This window comes from Kogia breviceps, chromosome 12, assembly GCF_026419965.1.
Source record: "Kogia breviceps isolate mKogBre1 chromosome 12, mKogBre1 haplotype 1, whole genome shotgun sequence".
Classification (NCBI taxonomy): domain Eukaryota; kingdom Metazoa; phylum Chordata; class Mammalia; order Artiodactyla; family Physeteridae; genus Kogia; species Kogia breviceps.
The window spans coordinates 41,518,184-41,541,300 of NC_081321.1; the positions used below are offsets into that span (position 1 = coordinate 41,518,184).

The window sequence follows — 23,117 nt, forward strand, 5'->3', positions numbered from 1 at the left end:
GTTGGGGGAAGAGCCTGTGGGAGCCTGGATTCTGCTGGATGGCTGGAGACCCTCCTAACCGCACTGTGGGTGGCACGATCTGCCTCTCATGAGTTTCCTCCTCCCGCCCCTTCTAGGTGCGGTTCCTGGAGCAGCAGAACAAACTCCTGGAGACCAAGTGGGCGCTGCTGCAGGAGCAGGGGTCGCCCAAGAGCAGCTGCCTCCTGGGCATCTTTAAGGCCCAGATTGCTGGCCTGCGGAAGCAGCTCGAGGCCCTGCAGCTGGACGGGGGCCGCCTGGAGGTGGAGCTTCGGAACGTGCAGGACGTCGTGGAAGACTTCAAGAACAAGTACTGCCCCGCAGTACGACCTGCCGGGATCCATGCCCTGGGCCCATGTGCCCCTCTCAGCTCACCCTCTGCAAATCCTCTTGGGGTCATGGGTCAGGGGGTACAGCTGCTCAGTACAACAACTCCCAGAAGGGAAGGTCTTGATTAACACGTTCCCTGCTTCTCCTCTCTCCTCTGTGACTCTGGGGGCCCTTTCCAAGTTGCTCTGGTCCTTTCTTCTGACTTACTCCCAGTGAAATATCTCAGCCCAGCCCTGATCTGCACTGCTCCCTTCAGAAGCCTGACCAAGGCCCAGGAAAGGGCAGGGCAAGAGATGATGTGTGTCAGAACTTGCATGACCCTCAGATTATTCTAGAACAACTTTGTTCCCGTGAGGAATTAGAGTCCAGAAAGTTTCAGGGGATTGATCGAGATCGCATAGTAGGTCATTGGGAGAGCTGGGGCTTGTTTTTGGGCCCCTGACTCCCAGGAGGAGACCTGGAACCAACTTGGGAAGGAAAGAAGCAGAGAGCATGATCATTGTGAGCCATGGAAGGGGTTGCGGAGGCTAGGGGTGGGTGCGGCCAGGGCAGGAACCAGAAATGAGGCTGTGAGGAGGGGCAGGGAGTGGGAGGCTGGAGGCAGGGAAGGCTGGGTCTTGAGGAGAGGCCTTTGAGGTGCCTGCTGAACTCTCTGTTCACACTGAATAGAAACCAAAGCCAGAGGCTGGGCTGGACATCCCTGCCCAGTGGGCACTCGGTAATGAGTGAGTTCTGTGCTCTGCCTGGGGTGGGGGGTGTGTGTATGACTAAGCCGTAGCAGGGACATTGCCTTTGACTGGAGGTAGAACAAACAAAGGCCTCTGCAGGGAGTGTCTCTCCATTCCCCACCCCCATCCCCACCCCCGACTTCCCTAGGGCAACAGTCAACAGGATTAGTCCCAGGGCAGGTGGAAGCAGACAGGTGCAGGACAGGGAAGGCGTGGGACAACCCGTGAGCCCCTGCTGTCAGGTGTGCACGTGTGCACACATACTCCCCCAACCCAGAACCCACAGAGCACTTTCCTGGGGAGCCAGGCTGAGCTCCAGGCCGGGGCTGAAGGAGGAACTGGAAGGGGTCCTGAGTGCAGCTGCCCCGGGAGCTCCTATCTGCACATCCTCTGGGCCCAGTGGCACAGCAGGGGTGGACAGACGGCCTCACAGATATTTTCCTAACTATTCTAGAGGCCCCGGGGGAGTGGGACTTTGGGGGTCTGGGCTCCTGGAAGGCCTCTGCCTGCCTGAGCATCCTGCTCCCCACTAAAGTTGCCCCACATTGCTCCCGCTGTTCTCCAGAAGCTCGTGCACACTGCTGACTTTGTGTTTCTGACACCTATTTTGAATCCTCAAGTAAATACTGGGTCAGGCCCACCTGCCCTCTTGCTCTGTGCCCTGCTTTGCCGGCGTCCTCCTGTGGGCAGGGGGCTGGCTCCTTGGGAGAAGGAGGGATGAAGGGGGGTGCTCCGGGAGTAGCGATGGGGGCTTGTCACCTAGTTGGGGGCTGGTTCTTCCTCCTTCCTGAGTCCACGAGGTTCCTCCTCTTCAGGCCCCTTCTTCACCCTCAGCGGGTGGGATTGAGCAGGTTAAGGTGTGAGCTCAGGCGTCAGATGGCCAGGCTTCAAGTCCGGGCTTTGCCACTTAGCAGCTTGGTGACTGGACAGAGTACTCAGCCTCTCTGTGCCTCTGTTCCTTTCCCTGAGAATCCTAGCACCATTGTCATAGGATTGTTGTAGGGATTAACTGAGAGAATGCATGGGAAGCACATAACAGGGCAGGCCTCGTACAGAGTGGTCCATAAGCATGGCTGTTCTTCGTCTTCTCACTCCCAGTATATGCAGCCTTTGTCCTTTGATCCACGTATGTTCCCTGCTCCCTCACCCCCATGCCTGCCAAGACTCAAAGCCTAGGAACAGCCATATGGAAAAGTCAGGGACATTTTGTTTCGTAGCTGACACCTGTTCTTCCAGGTGTGTCATTAAGGAGGGGTAAAGGTGATGCACGGCAGACTTTCACACCTGGATATGGGGGGATGGAGGCAGAGCTGCACCAACACCATGCTCCCCTCCTTTACTGCAGGTACGAAGACGAAATTAACCGTCGCACGGCTGCTGAGAATGAGTTTGTAGTGCTGAAGAAGGTGAGGCGGTCAGACAGGTAGGGTGGGTGGCATTGTAGGAAGCACAGGGGACAGGGGACCACATGCCTCTCACCTGAGCAGCCAGTAGAGACCTGTGGTCAGGGTCTGGCTGGGTCTATAAGAAGGGAGCAATGGGCTTGGAGAAGGAGAGATATGGAAGCCAGCTATTTATAAGCCTGCTTCGTGTACGTATGTGCACATACGTGTCTGCATATCTGTGTGTGTGTATTTGTGTGTAGGTGTGTCTGGCGAGTCACTAGATTTGTTTCTGGGCTTTTGGAGGGGTTAGAATTATGACTACAGGATGGAGGTTAGAAGGGACAATTTCAGCCCCAAATAAGGAAGTGCTCTATCAGTCAGAACATTTAATTACAGACGAGGGTGGCACATGGCATGCCTGAAATGTTTGCTGAATGAATGGGATGGGGTGCCTTGAGGCAAAGTGAGCTCCCTGTCCCTGGAGGTGTACAAGTGAGGTCAGAAGGCCTTAGGAATATCTTAGAGGGGATTGACTTAAGATTGTGATTCAAAACACACTTACTCAGTGTTCCAGGCCCATCCACAGAAATGTAACCTGCCCCGGAGTGCTGGGCCCTTGGAGATTCAGGGATGAGTGGAAGTGATTCCTTTCCATAGGAGCTTAAGCACAGCAAAGGATGGCTCTCAGGGGCCCAGACTTGCGGTGTTATCTGTTGCCCACCTGCCTTATATCACCCATGCTGCAAGCTACATATTTAGGCTAGAGATTTGCCATCTCTGGGAGCGGTGTCCTGGAGACTGAATGATTTCATCCTCTCCCATCTGACTGATGAGAAGCTGAGGCTCATAAAGTTGAGGTGATTTGTTCAAGGTCACATAGCTAGTAGGTGGCAGAGCCAGGGGTGTGTCTAAACCACTAAAGCCTTTAGGAACTGGTAAAGCGCTGGATTTGGGGCTTCAGGCTGCTCTGGCCTATCAGCGCTGAGTAGGCACCTCCAGTCCTGGGGGTGCGTGGAGATGATGTTCCTCTCGAGCCTGGGCGGGTCCAGTGGAGGGAACTTTCCACCGTGGGCGTGTCAGGCAGCCTGGAGGAGCTGTATGTTTCTTGGTAGGGCAGCAGTGATTGGTCGTGGGGCTTGGACAGTACTGGCTTGCTCCCATGCCTGCTACGTGTTTCGTGAACTGAGGACATGGTGTCCCTCTACCCCTTCTCACCACCACCCCTCCCAGGATGTGGATGTTGCCTACATGAACAAGGTGGAGTTGGAGGCCAAGGTGGACACCCTGAATGATGAGATCAACTTCCTCAGGACCCTCTATGAGGAGGTGAGGACCTCAGGGGTGGGAGATATGCCACAAGCTGCATGTCCTAGCCAGGGGGCTATCGGGTCCACCCCCTGCCTCTGGGTCAGCCGGGGTGTATGTTGGGTGCAGGTAGGGGAGTTGACCCTGCTCTTTATTCTTTCTGCATTCAGGAATCCATGGTGGGCGAGGAGTTCAGTAGGAGCTGGGGCAGCACAGCAGGGTGGGGTCAGTCAAAACTGGCCTTCCAGAGATGTGGGATGATCATTTGTCAGGAAGGGGGATTGGGAGGGGCTGGAAGAAACCAGGAGGATGTTGAGGGATCCGGGCTCTGACAGGGTTCACGGGTGGACTGGGTGGGCTGGCCGGGGAGCCTGAGTCAGGAGAGACTGGAGTGCCTGAGGGTTTACACCCACCACTTAGCCACCCTCTCTGCCTGCCCCTCCCATCTCCCCTCCTGCTCACGCTTGCCCTGCTCTGGGCTTCCACTTCCTTTCCCTCAAGGGGATTTAAAAACCTCTTCATGGGTTCATCAGTGTGAGTCTCTGGCCTAGGCAGAAGATAGAGTCGTTGATCATCTGGCTGGTCTGGGACATAGGAAAATGTGAAGCAAATTACAGATCAGTTCTCATTTCTCTTCAGTCTAGTCTTTACCTGAACGCCCAGCCTCCATTAGCATCTCTGAGAGAATTTCCACGTGTGTTAATTTCAGGGGCTGCAGCGATCTTTGAGACTGACTTTGGGTACTTCTGGTCTCAATGTGGGCCTTCATATGTCTATCACATGTTATATATATGTGTGTGTGTATGTATATACATGTATATATAATTATTTTCCTCTCATTATGAAATACATACTCATTGCAGAAAATCTAGAAAATTAAGTAAAGCGTAAAATTGAAAACAAGTTTCCTATACCTACTCTTATCATCTTGATACCTACCTTTTCAGACTTCTTCTCTGCATATATACACATAGAGATATAGAAATACATATATTTAATAAAATAGAATCATACCTTTTTTCATGTAACAGTATACCACAGATATAGTTCCCTGTCCGTAAATACGGCTGTATCATCGGTGTTAAAGGCTGCAGAGTGTGCATAAGAGGGTGGAACATGACTTATTTTACCCACCCCCTAGTGATCCCCTTCACAACAGAGCTCAACTCCAGTAGCACCTCGCAGCCAGGAGCCACCACAGTTCACCACATTCTGTCACTTGTTTGTCCGCTGTGATCCTGCCAGACTCTTTGATTTCTGAAGGTGCTAATGGGCTTTTCTGGGAGCCAGGGCTAGTGGAGCTGTTTAGTAGGTGCTGGGTCTGTGCCCCCTGGCTACCTGGTGACTCACTCCCACTCTGGCCTCTTCTCCCTTTTTCTTTCCCTAGCGTGGGGGGAATCCCAGGATAGGGACGGGTGATGCCCCAAGTCCTGATGTTCTGTCTGGTCCCTACAGGAGTTGAAAGAGCTGCAGTCCAAGGTCTCAGACACGTCTGTGGTCCTGTCCATGGACAACAACCGCTCCCTAGACCTGGATGGCATCATCGCCGAGGTCAAGGCCCAGTACGAGGAGATCGCCAACCGCAGCCGGGCTGAGGCTGAGACCATGTACCAGACCAAGGTGTGTGGCCGCTGGAGGCGTATTTTCTCTTCCTGGCAGAGTCCTCCGTGGCGGCTTCCCTTACTCCTCACCCTGTCTCACGCCTTTGGGGCCTGGGTCCCACTGTGCTGACAGGCACCAGGGATTAAATCTGTGGTGGTCTCCAGTGTCCTGGGAATGAGAGGAGAAGTCTAGGCCCCTGCCCAGGGCAAGATTCCAGCCTGATGTTGGGGGAGAGGGCAGAGGAAATGGACATGGATTAAAAATTATTATAGCTAAAATCTGGCAAGTAAGCACAATGTTAGGCAAAGTTTCAAATGTTTTACCTGTATTGACTCATATAACCCACAGAAAAGCCCTGTTAGGTAGGCACTATTATTATCCCCCTTTTACAGATGAAGAAACTGAGGCATGGAGAGGTTAAGTGATTTGTCTAGCTCTGCACAGCTAGCAGATGGAAGAGCAGGGACCAGATCCTGGGTCCAAGGGCTCCAGAGCAGGTTTAATCGTTATATGCACTGGGTGTGGGCAGGGCAGCTGACACTGCAGGTGCTGAGGGAATGGGCGGGGAGGGGGTGTGCTGGGGCAAACCAGTGCTCTGGGGGAGGGAGCCTGAGGGTTTAAAAGCAGCACAGAGCAATGTCTCTGCAGAGACAGGGAGTCATCCATGGTGTATGCGAGGACACATGTATGCCAATAAGGACTTACTGTGTGAAACTAGGCCAGTCCCTTCTATTCTCTGGGACTCATTCTCCTCATCTGTAAAATGGGTGGTGCTGACGAACAGGTTAATAGGTGAGGATCTCAGACTTCCAGTGATTCACCAGCATTAGGACATAATGGGAATGGGAAGAGCCCTGGGATCAGTGGGAACGGGCCCAGTGAGCCATCCTTGTCCTCCCCGCCCTGGCTGGGAGGAAACTGAACCCCTCCCCCCACCCCACTGTCTGGGAGTCTGGCCTCCTGGCATCGGGCAAAGCTTGCTGGGAGTCAGACTGTCCCTCCCTGGGAAGATAAGCTGGGAGGGCTTGTCACTCAGAACCTGGAGCCTTCCTTGGGTTGGGAGAAGACAAGTCACCTGTAATCACGGTCCACCCTTGCCATGCTCTTCTGTGGGGTCCCTCCAGTTTGAGACCCTCCAGGCCCAGGCTGGGAAGCACGGGGACGACCTCCGGAATACCCGTAATGAGATTGCGGAGCTGAACCGGGCCATCCAGAGGCTGCAGGCTGAGATCGACGGCAACAAGAACCAGGTGGGCACCAGCCCCTTCTCCTTGGGGCGTGTGAAGGGCAGCCAGCTGGGACCACGCTCAGGATGAGGAGCAGGAGGCTGGGGGCGAGGGTGTCAACCCTGCCCCTGCTGCTCTGGGGACAAGGCTGGTGCAGCTCAGGTCTCTCGGGCCCACCTGTGAGCTCTCTAGGACGAAATGTCCTTGGCCACGTCCTGCTTGACCGAAGGGAGAACAGGAGTCCTAGCTGGGCACAGAGCTTGTGGAAGGAGCCTCAGGCTGGCTGGCTAGACTAGCACCACCATTCGTTACCACATTGGTACTGAGCCCTCTCCTTGCACCTAGCTCTGGGTGCGATGTGTACCTGGGGGCAGGGGGTTAGGGGGTGGCGGGCCGGAGGTCAGCAGAGTCCCTCACTGTGGCTCCCAAGGCCCCGCCCCACCTGCTGACCTCACTCCTCACCACTCCCTCTCTGGCTGTGCTCTTGCTGCTTCCTGTAGCTTATATTTGCCAAGCATCTTCATGCTTCAGGGCCCTTGCCCTTGGTGTCCCCTCTACCTGGAATGTGGTTCTCCCAGCTCTGCACATGGCTGCCCCTTTCTCACCCCTGGGGTTTAGGACAAAAGACCTCTTCTCAGAGATGGCTTTCTCAACCACCCAGCCACTCTCTCAGCAGTCTGTGTGAGGTTCCTGAAACACCTATCACTCTCTGAAATTTTCTGTCTTATTAATTTAGTATTGACTTATTAGGTAAGTCTTATTAATTAAGTATAAATAAGTATTGTCCCCTACCTCCACTGGGATATTAAAAATGCCTTAAGAGCAGGGGCCCCCGTCTGTCTGGTTCACTGCTCCTCCCTTCCCAGCACCTGACACGTAGTCAGGGCACAAGTCTCAGACGACAGACTGATGGGAGGAGGTGCTGTGAAGCTGGGGTGAGGGGTATGGATGAGGAAGGGTCCCCCAAGCCCTGACCAAGGCATGGGGGTGCTCGAGGCAGCTAAGCCTGAGCGGGTGTCTGCAGTGGGGAGGGAGGGAAGCTGATGGGTGGTGGCTACTTTCCAGATGAGCCGGGGGATGGGATGTGGGGGTGATCTACCCAGAAATGTCCTCCCCTTGGAGCCCTGCAGGCCTTTTTACATGAGGGTGAGGGTGGAAGCTGCCTCCTGGCACAGATTCAGGGCTGTGAGTCACCGGTGCAGCAAGCCAGCGTCCAGCCCTGGAGCGGAGGCACAGAATAATGAATGGCGATTTCCCAAACGCCGCGGCTTCTGTCAATCCGGTTCTCCTCTTACCCAACAGGGCAGAACCAGACCCCGGAGCTGGGGTGTCTATCACCATCGGGGGGCCTCAGAGGCGGTGGCATGGCCTTGCCAAGGGGGCACCGGTGTGACAGGGAAGGGCCCTGACCAGTGGATGGGGGCAGAGGGCGTCAGCCAGCCTCCTGGGCAGGACTGGGGGTGTTGGGCAGAGAGGAAGAGTGCATGCTCTGAGGGGGGAGGGTCTGAGGGCAGAGCGCGGTTGTGAGAGGGAAGCGGGGAGCACTGCGCTAGGGGATGGCGATGGTGGCTCTCGGAGCTGAACAAGAAGCGGCTCAGGACTAAATAGGCTCCTCTAGTGAGGGACGGGCCACGAGAGAGGGAACACTGAAGCCAGGCAGGAAGTGGCAGCTGCTGTTCACGTCCGTCGTGAGTCGCGCCACCCCTGCCCAAACCTGGGGCCTGTTGACTCGAAGTCTAGGGGTTCCAAGCAGCATCTCTGTACTCCAAGTCTCCCTGTTCTGGGCCTGTTCCAAACTGGTTCCTATGTTGAAGGTGTTTTTGGTTCTGGTCAGCTGCCTGAAATTTGAGAACTACACTAGAATCCCATAGCCTTGGAACTCCTCTAGCTAGGGGTCAAGCGTGTGGGCATTTGTAAATCATACTAGCATTTACTCATAATAGTGATAATAGCATTTATTAAATGCTTACTGTATACCAGACACTGTGCCAAAGACTTTTGCATTATTTCATTTCATTACTTGCAATATCTCTCTATACATACTGTGATGACTGCTATTTTAGAAAAGAGGAGACTTTTGGCTTAGAAGGGTTGATTCATCCAAGATCACGTGGCTTGTAGGTGGCAGAGCCAGAAGTGGAAGCTACGCATTGGGTATCAAAACCCATGTTTGAAACCCTTGGGATTCCCTGGTGCTTGGGAGAGGAGGCTGCTGCCAGTGAAGCCACCGTAAGCAAGGTGTCCAGATGCTCACTGCAGTATGGGGGAGCAGGAAGGCAGTGGCTCGTGAGGCCTGCCCCCCCAGCTCAAAGCCCCACTACTCCCCACAGCGTGCCAAGTTGGAGGCTGCCATCGCCGAGGCCGAGGAGCATGGGGAGCTGGCCGTCAAGGATGCACGTGCCAAGCAGGAGGAGCTGGAGGCTGCCCTGCAGCGAGCCAAGCAGGAAATGGCCCGGCAGCTGCGGGAGTACCAGGAGCTCATGAGCACCAAACTGGCCCTGGACATCGAGATCGCCACCTACCGGAAGCTGCTGGAGGGCGAGGAGAACAGGTGAAGACAAAGAATCTGGAAAGGGGATCCTTCAGGGCTCAGTGAGGCCTGGGGCTTGACATTCAGCCATTTGCAAGCATTTCCTGTGTACCCTCTTCTGCAGGGCACTGGGTGTGGGAAGTGCAGGGAGGGTACAGGTGATGCTTGCTTCTTTGCCCTTGATGAGACGACTTTCGAGAGGGAAAGACCAGATGGTGTAAGCTCAGTGGGAAAGTTGAAGTAATAACAGCACTTTCGTGTGTGTGTGTGTGTGTGTGTGTGTGTGTGTGTGTGTGTGTGTGTGTGGCTATTAGCAAGGTTATCTTATGTGATCCTCAGAACACATCAGGTAAGCAAGACAGGTATTAATGAGTCCTTAGTGTACAGAGGGGAAATTGTATTAGTTTTATTAATTGAGGGGACAGGGCCAGTGTGCAGTCAAGCTCTGCTGATTCCTGCTCCAGGCATCTTCCATGGTGACAGGCTGCTGCTCCTTCTCACTACATAATTGAGGGCTAAGTCACGTGGTATTGACTGAGCATGGTGAGGAGGTAAATTTCCCCTGTCTCCAGAAATGGAGACATATGCATACTCACCTGCAGCCTGAGATGAAGCTGGGTTGGGTTAGTCTTACAGGGAATTCTTCACAAAAAACTCCACATCTATGTCCATGAAGTTGGGTCTTCACTAGTACCTTGATGGCTTGATTGACTCATTCAGTCAACAGACAAGTGGCCTGGAAGCTTCCTAGTGTCCCCATCTCTTACCCTTGACATTTGCCCTGCCCCCTTCCAGGATTTGGGGCTGCAGCTGGGCTTCCCTCACTCCCTCCACTAAATTGAGGCCTCTCCTCCTCCCTGCAGAGTAAACTCATCCCCAAGGCCAAGGGCTTGGTGACAGTGGGACTGTGGGTCACAAAACAAACACCCAACTGTCTCGGATAGATTTTTTTTTTTTTTTGCGGTACACGGGCCTCTCACTGCTGTGGCCTCTTCCGTTGCGGGGCACAGGCTCCGGATGCGCAGGCTCAGCAGCCATGGCTCACGGGTCCAGCCGCTCTGCGGCATGTGGGATCTTCCGGGGCACGAACCCGTGTCCCTTGCATCGGCAGGCGGACTCTCAACCACTGCGCCACCAAGGAAGCCCTCGGATAGATTTTTAATTTCCAGTGCAAGATCTGTTTTAGCCCCACAGCCTGCTTAAAACAACCCCCTCTCCTCCCTCCCCCCTCAGTCCCGGCTGGAGCTGAATTCACTCAGTCAACAATTCACTAATTATTTCAACACATATTAAGTAATTACCGTGTGCCAGACCTCATGCTAATGACTGGAGATGCAGGAATCAATAAGCTACAGCCTTCTTTGAGGATTTTATGATCTGGTTAAGAGAGGCAGCCATCTACATAAACAACGAGAACAGCTACCATTTACAGAATCCTGTGTGCCCAGGGCTTTAGGTAACTTATGTTATTTAGCCGTCACAAACAACACTGTGAGGTTGGTACTGAGCTAGGCCCCATTATAGGTGAGGAAGTGGAGACTCTGAGACATTCCCAAGGTCATGTAGCCAGTAGGCAGGAGGGCCAAAGTGAAAAGGCTGAAGGAAGGCTGAATGTGTGGGGACAGAGGAAGGAACCTCAGTTCTGCTCGGGGCCTGGACGGAGGGCTGCGGGAGTGCTTCTTCCAGTGCTGAGGAGAGAGCAGCCCTCACAGGTATCTCCTCTGCCCCAGGATGACCGGAGATGGAGTGGGAGCCGTGAACATCTGTAAGTCCTTGGCTGCGGGCCCATCACCTATGCCCTCCAGACTAGGCTGGGTCTATTGGATGGCACATCGGCCTGAAGGCCTGGCCTTCTGGAGGCTGGGAGCCTCCTTCACTTCAATAGCTTTCAGCAGGGGTCTGCAGTTCCCATCCAGAGAAGCTCAACAGCCCAGGAAAGCCATGCACGAGGACAGGGTGGGTGGGGGCAGCGTGGAGCAGCCCTCACCTCTGTCTGAGGCTCCTTCTGGGTTGGGCCCTGGCTGTTGGTGGGAAGGGAAATGGGTGGGAGGAGGGAGACAGGCAGCTATGGCAGGAGGGCGGGGGTCTCGGCTGGTGGGCCTCATGCCGATGGAGACCTCCTCCCTTCTCTCTCAGCTGTGGTCAGTTCCACGGGCGGTGCTGGCAGCCGGCTGACCTTCGGGGGAAACATGGGCAGCAATGCCCTGAGATTCTCCAGTGGTGGAGGGCCTGGGGCCCCCAAGGCCTATTCCATTAGGACCACATCTGCCCCCAGCAGGTGCACCCGCAACTGAGCCCCTGGTGTGGGGAGACACATACCCTCTCCTCCCATCGTCACAAGAGGACCTCCATCCCTGGTCCCAAGACTGCAAGGTAGTCTGAAAAATGATGTCAGAATAGCTTCCAATAAAGCAGCTGCTTTCTGAGGCTTGGGTGAACCCACGCCCAGCACCTGGTATCCTGGCTTCATTAGGCTGGGCGGGGAAGGTGGTGGGGAGAGGAGGGCTCGAGAGAGCACAGGGTCTGCCCTGATAACTGGGACAGCACATTGGTGACATGGGGGTGCTGCTCTATGGAACTTGACTCTTATCCAGAGTGAGGCCTTGACCCCTCCCAGGGCTGGGCCTGATTCTAGCTCCTCTCCTGAAGAAGTGCAGAAGCCCCTGGAAGTTCTGGCTCTGCCAGGCAGTGGGCACTGGAGTCCTCTCCTGCTGAGGGCGTGGGAGAGCTGTTTGCACCCACCCCCTCCCCCAGCCAATGCCCTGTGCTGTCAGAGAACATTCCTCAGTGGTGAGAAGACCACACATTTAGCTGCCCTAGGCCTGGGTTTGAGGTGGACCAGCCAACTGGCAAATCAGCCCTTCCTGGGAGAGAGAGGGAGCCAGGCGGGGCATAAAGTTGTCCCTTGGGAGATGCAACCTCAGTCACCGTGGGAGGGTTTAGGAGGCAGGGGAAACAGCAGCAGGTCCACACTGGAGGGGCCCTGGGACCAATCTGTCTGTTAGAAGCCACAGGCGTCCAAGCCTCCAGAGCAGCCGGAGTCTGCTCTTTGAGCAGACTCAAAGAGCCGGGTTGGCTCTTTGCCCAGGGCTGGGGGAAACCAGTCATTTAGACTCTTGGGGATGAAGGGGAGCTGCCAGAGCTGTGGGCGAGGAGCCCGCCCTCCCTGGAGAAAGTGAAGAGACAAGCGGGGAGAGAGCTGCAGGAGGAGAAGGTAGCAATTGGGGCAGGTCAGGCCGGCTGGTTCCTGAAGCCCTTCTGCCGCAAGCCCAGGGGCCCGCCGCCCGGAGGCAGGGACGGTTGGCTCGCGGATCGGTGTATTTACGAAGCAGAAGGCGCCAAGCAAACCGCACCCGGTGGCTGCCGCCACTGCTTTGGCCGCAGGGCAAGCGCACGCCGGTGCTCACCCCCAGGTACCCGCTGCAGCGGGCGCTGCAGACGCTGCCCGTCACCGGCCGGGAGCCGGACACGCAGAGGTCCCCTCAGACGACCCTGCCCCGGGAGAGAACAGGGCTAAGTCGCCTCGCAAGGTCATCGCCAGAGGCTCCTGTCTGTGGGCCAGAGTCCTCCCACCCCCTCTTCTCTTGCTCAGAGCTCCTTCCCTCTATTTCTATGCCCCCTTCCCCCTCAAACAACCTCACACCTGGGCACTTCTTCCAGTAGTCTAACCTCAAGCATCCTTGATAAACTGTTAGCCCAGGCCCTTCCTATAGGCTGAAATAGCTATTTAAGTTATCATAATCATTCACTGCCACATCCCCCTCCTTCCTTTCAGGGTCTTAAACTGTCCCCCCCCCGCACCCCCCCACCTCCTGTTTTTGTAAATAAAATTTTATTGGAACCCAGCCAGACCTATTCCTGAAGTATTGCTATGGCTGTGGCTGCTTTCACATTACAACAAGCTAAGCAGTTGAGCAGAGACTGCATGACCCGCAAGCCTAAAATATTTACTATTGGGCCCTTTAAGAAAAAGACTGACCACCAGGAGCCCCAAGCTCTTATTTCAGAACCCACAGTATAGATAACTTACAGACATTTACAGCACCAATGCCCTTAAACAACCTTGTGGGGAGAGGAAAGAGTCAAAAATTAGTTGGGGGGAGCAGAACTTGCAAATTCCCTCCTCCAAGTAATCATGATGCAAATTAGATGCAAATAATATGCAAACACGCTCCTAGCTCTAAGCACAGCTTGGAGGATGAAGAGACATCATCCCCACAGATGTGGTCCTCACCTCTGCTCCTCGCCCTCCAGCAGGCACCTGTAGGTGGCGATCTCGATGTCCAGGCCCAGCTTGGAGTTCATCACCTCCTGGTACTCCTCGAGCAGGCAGGCCATGTCCCGCTTGGCCTTCTGCAGGGCCTCCTCCAGCCCGACCAGCTTGCAGCGGGCATCATTAAGGGCCACCTTGCCTTGCTGCTCCGCCTCGGGCACGGCAGCCTCTAGCTTGGAGTTCTGGGGGACAGGGGAGGGTTATTAAGGCTCCTTCTGCATTTAGGGTCAGAGACTAGGTATCCACTGACTATTGACCATCAGAGGAAGAAGGGGCCTTACTCATCTGTTAGGTCAGGGGTTGCAAATTAGTGCTCTTGGGGAATGTTGGCACAGTGTCCTTAATTTTTGAAATTTAATGTAAAAATCCAAATTCCTGACTTCTCTTGAAATCCAAAGTCCTGGCTTCTCTTGAAAAACCAGAGGATCCAGCCACACTGGACCTGCATTTCTGTAGGGCCTGCCTTAGTTGAATCTGATCAGCGCTGCCCGTTTGTTTTGTTTTCCAGTTTACCACACCCTAGTGCCTTCAGTACAGCCTGCTTCACTCACTTACTATCCTCTGGGGACATCTAAGTGTGTGGTCAGTGATCTAGAACAATGGGCCAGAGAGGTGAAATGGCTTCCCCCAAATCACATGGTGAGCTAGTGGCAGGGCTGGCTTGAGAGCCCAGGTTTCCTGCCTCTCAAACTGGTGGTATTTCCTCTGCCCAATTCTGCCCCTGGGACCATGAAAGCCCTGGTCATTCCGCTCCCCTCCAGAGCCCTCCCCCTGTGCCCCACATTCAGTGGGAACGAGTGCATTCTCCACGGAGAAGACCTGCCTAAAGTTTGACGTTGCTCCTTCTCCCACACTTTGGCAAGGTGTCTGACTTAAATCCCCCTGCTGCAGGCCAACCCTGTTCCCTTTCTACGCTGAGGGCTGGGCCAGGCTTCTGTACCTGGCACTTGGCATTCTCGACCTCAGCCGTCAGCCTCTGGATCATGCGGTTCAGCTCGTTGATCTCCTCCTTGGTGCGGCGCAGGGTCTCCTCATGCTGGGTCACCGTAGCCTTGATCTCCTCGCACTGGGGGGGGGGAGCACAGATGCTCATGGGACACAGGATATGCCATCCCATTAAGCCCCACAGTTTGTGCATCGGCCACCCCATCCTGAGAGCTGTCTGCCCTTCCCTTAACCATCCCACCTAGACAAAGGCCAAAGCCCTTTTAGCATCCCTCCTGCTAATACTTTCAGCTTTTAGCACCCCTGTTCTGGGAAGGGGGTGCTGGACCACTCATCTTGCTGCCCCACTGCTCTGTGGCCCCTCACCTCTTTAAACAGCTGCTGCAGGAAGTCGATCGCCTGGGTCAGGGCCTCCTCATTGGCCTCCAGGTCCGACTTTTGCAGATAGCCGCAGTCCACATCCTAAAGGGAGAGGGTGGCACAGGAGTCTCGCTGGGGAGACAGCACAGAGCTCTCTCCACCAGGGAGGAGCACCCCATCAGGCTGGGCACACTCCCTGGGCCCTCCTTAGCTGCTCATTCCAGTGCCTGGTGTCATGGCATTGATGAAGTCCTTTACTCAGTTCAAGGGGTCAGAAGCAGGTCTGGGTAAGGGAGGGGGTCCTGAGGTTTCCAGGCATTTCCTCTGGTATCCACTAGGATGATCCCTCTAGAATGCACAGCTTGCATTATCATGAAACTTAGGATCTGGTGCAAAATGGCTGTTTGAATGATGATCCACCCCTCTCTGCTCTGGAACTTCATGGAAAGAAATCTAGAGATCTGTGGTCAGAAGAAGTCCCAGGGATCAACGCTACTCCCAAGCCAGTGTGACTCAGGGCAAGACACTTGCTTGATCTCTGTGCCTCAGTGCACTGATGGCAATTATGCTGAGTCAAGTCTAAGAGGTGAGGAACAACGGCACTGTTCATGCCAGCATCTCCCAGCTGTTGCTGGACTGAGGATGGAGCCATCCCCAAGCATTCATGTACTCTTCCGTTCACAAAAATTTATGCAGTGCCTATTTTCCGCCAGGCACAGGGCAGAAGGAGGAGGGAAGCCATTGGCCAGATGGGAGTGACCTTGGATGGTGAATGATTACCCTGCTTGAAGCAGGCAGTGTACTCTGATGTCCAGGGCCACCCAGGGAGCACTGGGGCATTTGGGGAGAGAAATAAGGGAGAGGTTGGGCTGTGTGATTCTGGGGTCACTCACCTTCTTCGGGGCCACAAATTCATTCTCAGCGGTGCCCCTTAGTGCCACTTCCTCTTCATACCTGGGGACAAAAAGGGCACAAGTTGCAGTGGCTAGAATTTCCATAGGCTGGGATTTGAAGAGAAAAAAAGAGAATGAAGGCCCAAACACATTCCAGGAAGTGGATTTTTTTGCAGGTGGTCACAGAATCAAAGTGTCTATCCCTTTCCTCTGGGTACTCAAACCAACCGTGTCACCCACTGCTCTTCCTGTTTCAGGGCCAGGGTTGGTGCCTTGCACATTTTTGTAGGGCTCCTCTCTGCTTCTGAAAGGTAATCCCCTGGTGGTGGTGGTGGTGGGCACCCTGACCTAGCTCTGGTGGCCCCTTTTCCTGTCCTCCTTACTTCCTTATCCCTACCCTACTTCAGGGCCCAACACAGCACCTGGAACATAGAATAGATGCGCAATAAATGTTTGCTAAATTAAAATAAACACATAATGATGAGGTAGCTGGAGCAGCTCAGACTCTCTCCAGTGTTTCAACTCCCATCCCAGAAAAGAAAAATTTCCCCCGCAGGTTTCCTGTTACTCTCTCCTTCCTAGTGGAAAGTTCTTCCTGTGGTCTAACTGAAATCTATCCTGCTTTGACTTAAGCCCATTACCTTTCTCCACACCCTCCTCCCCATACCCTCACTTCTTCTCCTTGTAGCCCTCCAGCACCCCCTGCACGTGGCTGAGCTCCGAGGCCAGCCTCCCGCTGTCGGCCTCCACATGCTCGGCCTCCCTCCTCAGCGTCTGGATGTAGCCGAGGAACAGGGGCTGCAGGTTGCTCTCGCAGCACTGGCGGTTCTGGTAGAACTGCAGCTTGGTCTCCAGCAGCTTGTTCTGCTGCTCCAGGAAGCGCATCTGGTGTGGAGGTGGGAGAAACTCGGTGGGAGGAGCCAATATCCCCAGCCCTCCCGACAGAGCAGGCAGGGTAAGAAGGAACTAGCAGCGAGGTGTGAAGAGGCAAAGGGTGGATGGAGGGCATGGCCCCTGCTGGGCTCTCCTGGCCTGAGGAGGCAGCTGGAGAATCCTTGTTTCATGACTGCTTATGCAGGCCTGAGTCAGGGTCTGTCCAGATGGGCCTGGATGGGGTGAGTGAGAAACTGAGGGGCATTTGGGCTGTGCTGGGTTGGGCTGGGGGGTGGGGACAGGTAGGGGTAGAGGATAGTGACAATCAGGGAAGGCTTCCTGGAAGAAAAGAATGTAGAGCAGGGTTGGGAGGGAGAGAATAGGAGGAAAGCCTTTCACTACGAGCTCCCCCAGGGCAGGGCCTATGGCTTATGTATCTCTCTCCTCAGTGGCCAGCTGGAGCTTGCTGAGCAGTTGTTTGAATGGATGGTCAGGCTGGGAAGGGCTTCCTAGTGGGGGTAGTTGGAGAGGGCAGTCTCTCACCAAGCAGGATGCCTGGGATCTGAGGAGGTGTAGGGGAGAGTGGGCTGTGCTCGTAGGTGGCCTAAACTTCTATGCTGGACACTCCTATGTGTCTGGAGGCCAGGCGGGTAATGTGAACGGGGGAAGGTTTTGGAAAATAGGGAGGGTGGGGACTGTAGGGAAGTGAAGCATGAAAGCCTTTGCTGGAGGTCATTCAAACCTGGAGAGGTGCAGAAACAACAGTCACTGGGCCAGCCAGAAAGGACATCAGCAAACAAGACCAGGCTCCCTGGCCTCCAGGTTTCCCCTTCTCAGATTTTTTTTTAGCTGGAGTTGAGATGTTACCTTGCCTTTTAGCCCTGGTATCCTTTCATCCAACTCGATGAGTGCAGCTGGAAATCCCCGGTTGGAACTTCCAGAGACGGGGAATGGGGACTGCTGATATTATGTGGGATCATTGTAAGTGGTCTTAGCTGACACGGCTCGGGCTGTGTTGGGGAGCTGCATGGCTGTCTTGGTCCTCATCTTTCCTTTCAAAGTCATGGCCAGCTCACAACTGCACTGTGCACAGCTCTGGGGCTGAGAGGAGAAGCCAATGCACATGGAGCCCAGGCCACCTGCTCCTGGGTCAGGACCCTTTCCGCTCCCCTCCCTGGCTTTCCCGGGTGTGAGTGCCAGCACACTCAGAATAGAGTGCCTGCTGCTGAGGTGGACAAGCTCCTGCTGGAGGGGTGTGGGGTAGCTGGACCCCAAGCTTTGGACCCTCCAGCCCCAGGGACCTGGAGAGCCAGGGAGAGCCTGGGCTTGGAATCCTGCTCTGCCACCAACTCTGGGTGGGTGAGTGGGGGGGGCGGGAGGGCCCTGGGGCAGGCCTTGCACTGGGGGTGGTGATTCTCAAACATGAACCCTTCAAAGGCCGACTTCAGGATTTTGTCATCCCCTTGCTCTATTTTACTCATGATTTATCTATAAATGGATTTGATTAACATTCACACTTAAATGGGGCTAAAGGGGTAACTTTATATTACCACCATAATTGTAAAACCAGTATCACTAGTCATATACAAGAGGAAATCAGAAAGCATGAAATTCTAGCTGAAACTGTTGCCCCAGACATCTTTGAAGCTGAGGCTTGCTCTCCTTTATTAAAAGCATGAGAGTAGCAAGTATTAGAGGGATATTAAAGACATATTAGTACCCAAGGAGATTTTCTCCATCTGATCTTTTTTAAAATATAAATTTATTTTATTTTTATTTATTTTTGGCTGCGTTGGGTCTTTGTTGCTGCACGTGGGCTTTCTCTAGTTGCAGCGAGCGGGTGCGCGGGCTTCTCACTTCAGTGGCTTCTCTTGTTGCGGAGCACGGGCTCTAGGCATGCGGGCTTCCGTAGTTGTGGCACGCGGGCTCTAGAGAGCAGGCTCAGTAGTTGTGGCGCATGGGCTTAGCTGCTCTGTGGCATGTAGGATCTTCCCGGACCAGGGCTCGAACCCGTGTCCCCTACGCTGGCAGGCGGATTCTTAACCACTGCACCACCAGGGAAGCACTCTCCACTTGATCTTAAGGATTGAAACAAACTGAAGAGATGAGTTTTCTCATCAGGTGTTTCAATGTTATTTAACGCTTTAATAGACCACCTAAAGATATCACACAAAATATCAGCAGTACCCATTCCCATTTCTAGGAGAGACTGGCCCAGAAATTCTCAGGTCCTCCCAGGAATTCCAGGCTCAGGAAGGGTGGGATCAAGGACACTCATCTTGTCTGTGGGGATTCTGCCCGTCTGGACAGAGGTTGTATATAATAACAGTGCTCGAATCAGGAGCCCCTTCTCTACACTCATCTCTCTGTGTCTGTGTCCTGAATGTGTGTCCACTTCTTCCATCAGGCTCGGGGCTTACCTGGGCCACATCTCTCCTGCCCCCCGACTACCCCTTCAGTGCCTACCCAGGAAGGGAAGGTTCAGGAAGGGTGTGATCGAGGACGCCCACCTTGTCGATGAAGGCAGCGAACCTGCTGTTGAGACACTTGATCTGCTCCTTCTCCTCATGCTTCACTCACTGCGCGTTGGGGTCGATCTCCAGGTTGAGGGGTGTGAGGAAGCTCTCGTTGACCGACACGGTGGTGATGCAGGGCGGGCTGGGGCCGCACACGCCGCCAGAGCGGTAGCCGAAGCTGCGGCCGCAGGAGCCGGCGCGGAAGTCCCCGCAGAGGCTGCGGCTGCCGAAGCCCCCGGTGAGGCCGCGGTAGCAGGAGATGCCGCGGTAGGGGGCGGCCGTGATGCAGCGGCGGACGGGCCGGGGCCCGCAGGCTGAGACGCAGCTGAATGCGCGGCCGCCGAATCCTGATGCGCAGGTCATGATGCTTCTGGAGGTTTGGCTTGCGGAGTACAGCATAGGATAACTGGGGTCTTGTGGAAACTCCAATGTCCTCCTCTAGGAGCCCGGGTCCTATTTATGCTCGGTTAGGAAGGGGCTTGGCTATGCAGACGGGGTTTTGCAATTTGTGCTTTATGGGCTTGGGTGGCTAGCTGGGTCCAACGCCTCTCTAGAATGTGCTTTAATAGTGGAGTGGCCCACACCCTCCTCTGTGTAAAGGATGCCAACCCTGGGCTGTAGGGGAACTCAGCATGTTTCATCTTCAAAGTGCCTTGACAGCAGGGCATGCACACATCTGAGGGTACTGGAGAGAGAAGGGCAGGGGAGGGGAGGGGAGGGAAGAATGGGGCCAAGAAAAGGGGAGGAGAGGGAAGCCAGATGGCGCAGAAGCAGGCAAACTGTATGTGTGTAGCGTGTGAGTGGGGGACCCGGGAAAGACTGCGATATTTATGAATAACTTCTAGAAGTTTCCATCCCAGTAGTGGCCAAGGTCCTACTATAACATAAAGCTGTATTTCCCCCATCTGCAGAAAGTCCAGTTGGCTGCTGAAATACACCTGACTTTTCCTGTCATGGCAGCAGCCAGCAGATTATTAAATATTTGTGTTTTATGTCTTCTTCCACTTATATTATGAGACTTTTCAAACATATAGAAAAGTTGAAGGAATAGTACCTGTGTAACAAACACCCTGATGTGTTCCACCCAGGTACCTAGATTCAAGAGTTGTTAACATCGTGCCATATCTGCTTTCACATTTGCCCAATTATGTGACGATTACAGAAAGCATAACATGGAGCCTTTAAATACTTAAGCATGCATTTCTTAAGAATCAGAACAGTACCATTTTCACATGCAAGAAAAAGAACGATAATTCCAAAGAATCATTTACTATCCATTCCATATTAAAATTTCCCAATTGTCCTAATAATTTTTAAAAATAGGTTTTCTTGATTTAACTTATGGCTCTTTCTCTTGTATTTTCTGTACACTGAAAATTAACTCTTGAGCTAGGCTGTTCAATATGGTAGGCAATAGACACATATGGTTGTTTAAATTAGTTAAAATTAAATAAATTCAAAATCTAGTCCTTCCATTACATGCCACACATGACTACTGATTACCTTATTGAACAGCACAGCTACAGAACAGTTCCACCATCACATCAGCTTCTATTAGACAGTGCTGGTCTGGAGGCTTGGCTGGGTTTAACCGAAACATTTTTGGGCAGAATACGTCATAACTGATGCTTTATAACTCTTACTGTATCACCCCAGGAAGCACAAAATGTCAGGTTGTCCTGTCACTGGTGATGCTAAATCGGATCACTTGAGTACATTTTCCCCTTTACAATTAGAAAGAACTCCACAGGGCAACATAGGTCCTATTTTCTTTTTATTGGCCACCTACTATGTGACCATCATTATATGCCATAAATGATCTCTAATTCTCACATCAACCATATGAAGTATGTATCATTATCCCCATTTTACAGATGAGGAAACTGAGGCTCAGAGAGGTTAAATAACTCAACCAAAGTCTCCCATCTATCTTTTTTTAAGATTTTTTTTTACGTGGACCATTCTTAAAGTCGTTATTGAATTTGTTACAATATTGCTTCTGTTTTTAAAAAAATATATTTATCTATTTATTTATTTATCTATTTGGCTGCGTTGGGTCCTCGTTGCTGTGCGCGGGCTTCCTCTAGTTGCGGCTGGTGGGGGCTACTCTTCGTTGCGGTGTGCGGGCTTCTCATTGCGGTGGCTTCTCTTGTTGCGGAGCACGGGCTCTAGGCACGGGGGCTTCAGTAGTTGTGGCACGCAGACTCAGTAGCTGTGACTCTCTTGGTCTAGAGCACAGGCTCAGTAGTTGCGGCGCATGGGCTTAGTTGCTCTGCGGCATGTGGGATCTTCCCGGACCACCCCAAATCGAATCACATCAAAAGGCTACAACTCCTGCTAGTGTTGGAGGGTCTTCTGTAGAGGCGGGGGGTGGCTGTGGCTCACCATGGGAACAAGGACACTGGCAGCAGAAGTTCTGGGAAGTACTCCTTGGCGTGAGCCTTCCCAGAGTCTGCCATTAACCCCACCAAAGAGCCGGGTAGGCTCCAGTCTCCCATCTATTAAGTAGTGAAGCTCAGGAGACGCAATGCCTTCTCACCTATAGGCTATGGCAACCCCTGGATTTCCTAATCCCTGCAAACTTTCAAGAGGATGGAGAAGTTGTTAGAGGGAGGATATCTGTGGATATAGGATTGGGGAGAGTCAGTCTAAGGAAGGTGGGCAGAGTCAGAGGAGGATGGAATTGTTGGAACCAGGAGGGCCAATGGGCATGTATGTGGCACAGGGCAATAGAGGCTGGGGCGCGGGGTGGAGATCTGCAGGACCGTGTGGCTGCGAACTGAAGGAAGGGGATGGAGAACAGCTGTTTTAGTTATTTGTTTACCTCTGGTATGTTGTAAGTACCTAGATAGGTTATACTGTGCTCTATGTACCCGTGAAGCACCCCATTCCAATAGAGCAGGTCTAGAAAAACGATACCATAAAGTACGGGGGTTCACATTAAATGGAAGGGAAGAAAAGAGAAGTGAAATGCCGCAGCTGGCAGTCTTTCCCCGCCCCCCCGTCCTACCCCCATAGCTGCTGTGTCTTAGGGGCAAAGGCAGGCAAATCAGCTTAGGGCAGGAGGGGGGCGGTTGGTGAGAAAAGAGAATAGTGTGTCTGTGCAAAACAGTCAGGAGTGGGGCTGGTGACAGGACTGACATGGGGTCACCGATTGTGTCAGACATCTTGCCATCCCAGAGGAGGGCGTGGCTCCTGATACTTTATGTGTTTGGGGAGCTGGGCCAGTTCTTCTGAGGCCCTTTATGCCCTCATCCGCCACTCTGGGCACTGCCCAAAAGGGAGCTGTGGTGCTCCCAGCCAGCCAGCTGGCCGGGTGTCCTGAGGAGAAGCCCTGTGAGTCAGGGTGCAGCTCACACACGCTTTGCCTTTTCTACCAGTATAACTCCCTATAAAAATGACACGCATAAACACGAGCTAATTACGAATGGCTGGTCTTTGCTAAGCAATTTGAAAGGAGCAGCAAGCAATTTAAAACAAGATATTAAAAAAAATCAAATGTGACAACAAGTCATTTAACTTCAGGTATTATTAATGGCTGCTAATTTTGAAGACCTAAAAAGACATTCAATCTGTAGGTTTTCTTGGAGTAAAAAAGCTTGCGGTGGGGGAAGGCAAGAGGGCAGGGGGAAAGAGTTGGCAGAATGACCACTCTGTGGTCTTGGCTCTGGCAATGGGAGCTTTACGGGAGTTAAAATTGCTTTTATGGTGAAATATACCACCCCCCAAAAAAGAAAGTATAGGTGGTGTGCCTACCACCTGTAGGAAGAAAGAGAACATATGTGTAACTTAGGAGCTTCCTCTGAGCCTCATTCTCACTGTACCCCCTTCCTTCCTGACCCAGGGATGGCTCCTCTCTGGGATTTTGTGTTGAATCATTCCCTTGCTTTTCTTTACAGTTTAAGGACCAAGGAACGCATCCCTAAACCATATATGATTTCGTTTTCCAGTTTTTGAACTTCATATAAATGGAATCATATTGTGTGTATTCCATTGTTCAATGTTGTTTCCTGTAGCTCTATTGTGTTCATTTTCACTGTGGACGGTACTCTTTGTATGAATATGTCACAGTTTATTCATCTTTCCACCCTGGTAGCCTCATGGTTGTCCCCAGAGTTTGTATTATGAACAGA

The 23,117-nt window shown here is 53.2% G+C and overlaps 2 protein-coding genes across 4 annotated transcripts in view; one reads left to right on the plus strand and one right to left on the minus strand.

Moving 5' to 3' along the window:
• The window catches only part of KRT7 (keratin 7), a 37,950-nt gene that overhangs the window by 2,371 nt on the left and 12,462 nt on the right, over positions 1-23,117 (plus strand). Inside the window, exons 2-9 of one of the 3 annotated variants that reach the window (XM_059082149.2) lie at positions 117-328; positions 2,422-2,482; positions 3,692-3,787; positions 5,222-5,386; positions 6,493-6,618; positions 8,925-9,145; positions 10,855-10,889; positions 11,261-12,979. In XM_059082149.2, coding sequence (XP_058938132.1) covers positions 117-328; positions 2,422-2,482; positions 3,692-3,787; positions 5,222-5,386; positions 6,493-6,618; positions 8,925-9,145; positions 10,855-10,889; positions 11,261-11,418 — 1,074 coding nt within the window. In that variant the 3' untranslated portion in view covers positions 11,419-12,979. Of the gene's footprint in view, positions 1-116; positions 329-2,421; positions 2,483-3,691; positions 3,788-5,221; positions 5,387-6,492; positions 6,619-8,924; positions 9,146-10,854; positions 10,890-11,260; positions 12,980-16,545; positions 16,711-23,117 lie in introns of those variants that run through there. The other 2 variants (XM_067009346.1, XM_059082147.2) reach the window with 2 other exon arrangements.
• Positions 10,404-19,347, minus strand: LOC131766755 (keratin, type II microfibrillar, component 7C-like). Its single transcript, XM_067009348.1, is given in 8 exon segments — positions 10,404-12,637; positions 13,139-13,186; positions 13,359-13,579; positions 14,338-14,463; positions 14,709-14,804; positions 15,596-15,656; positions 16,269-16,480; positions 18,979-19,347. Coding segments are annotated over 8 exon segments (1,542 nt in total). The 3' UTR covers positions 10,404-12,228.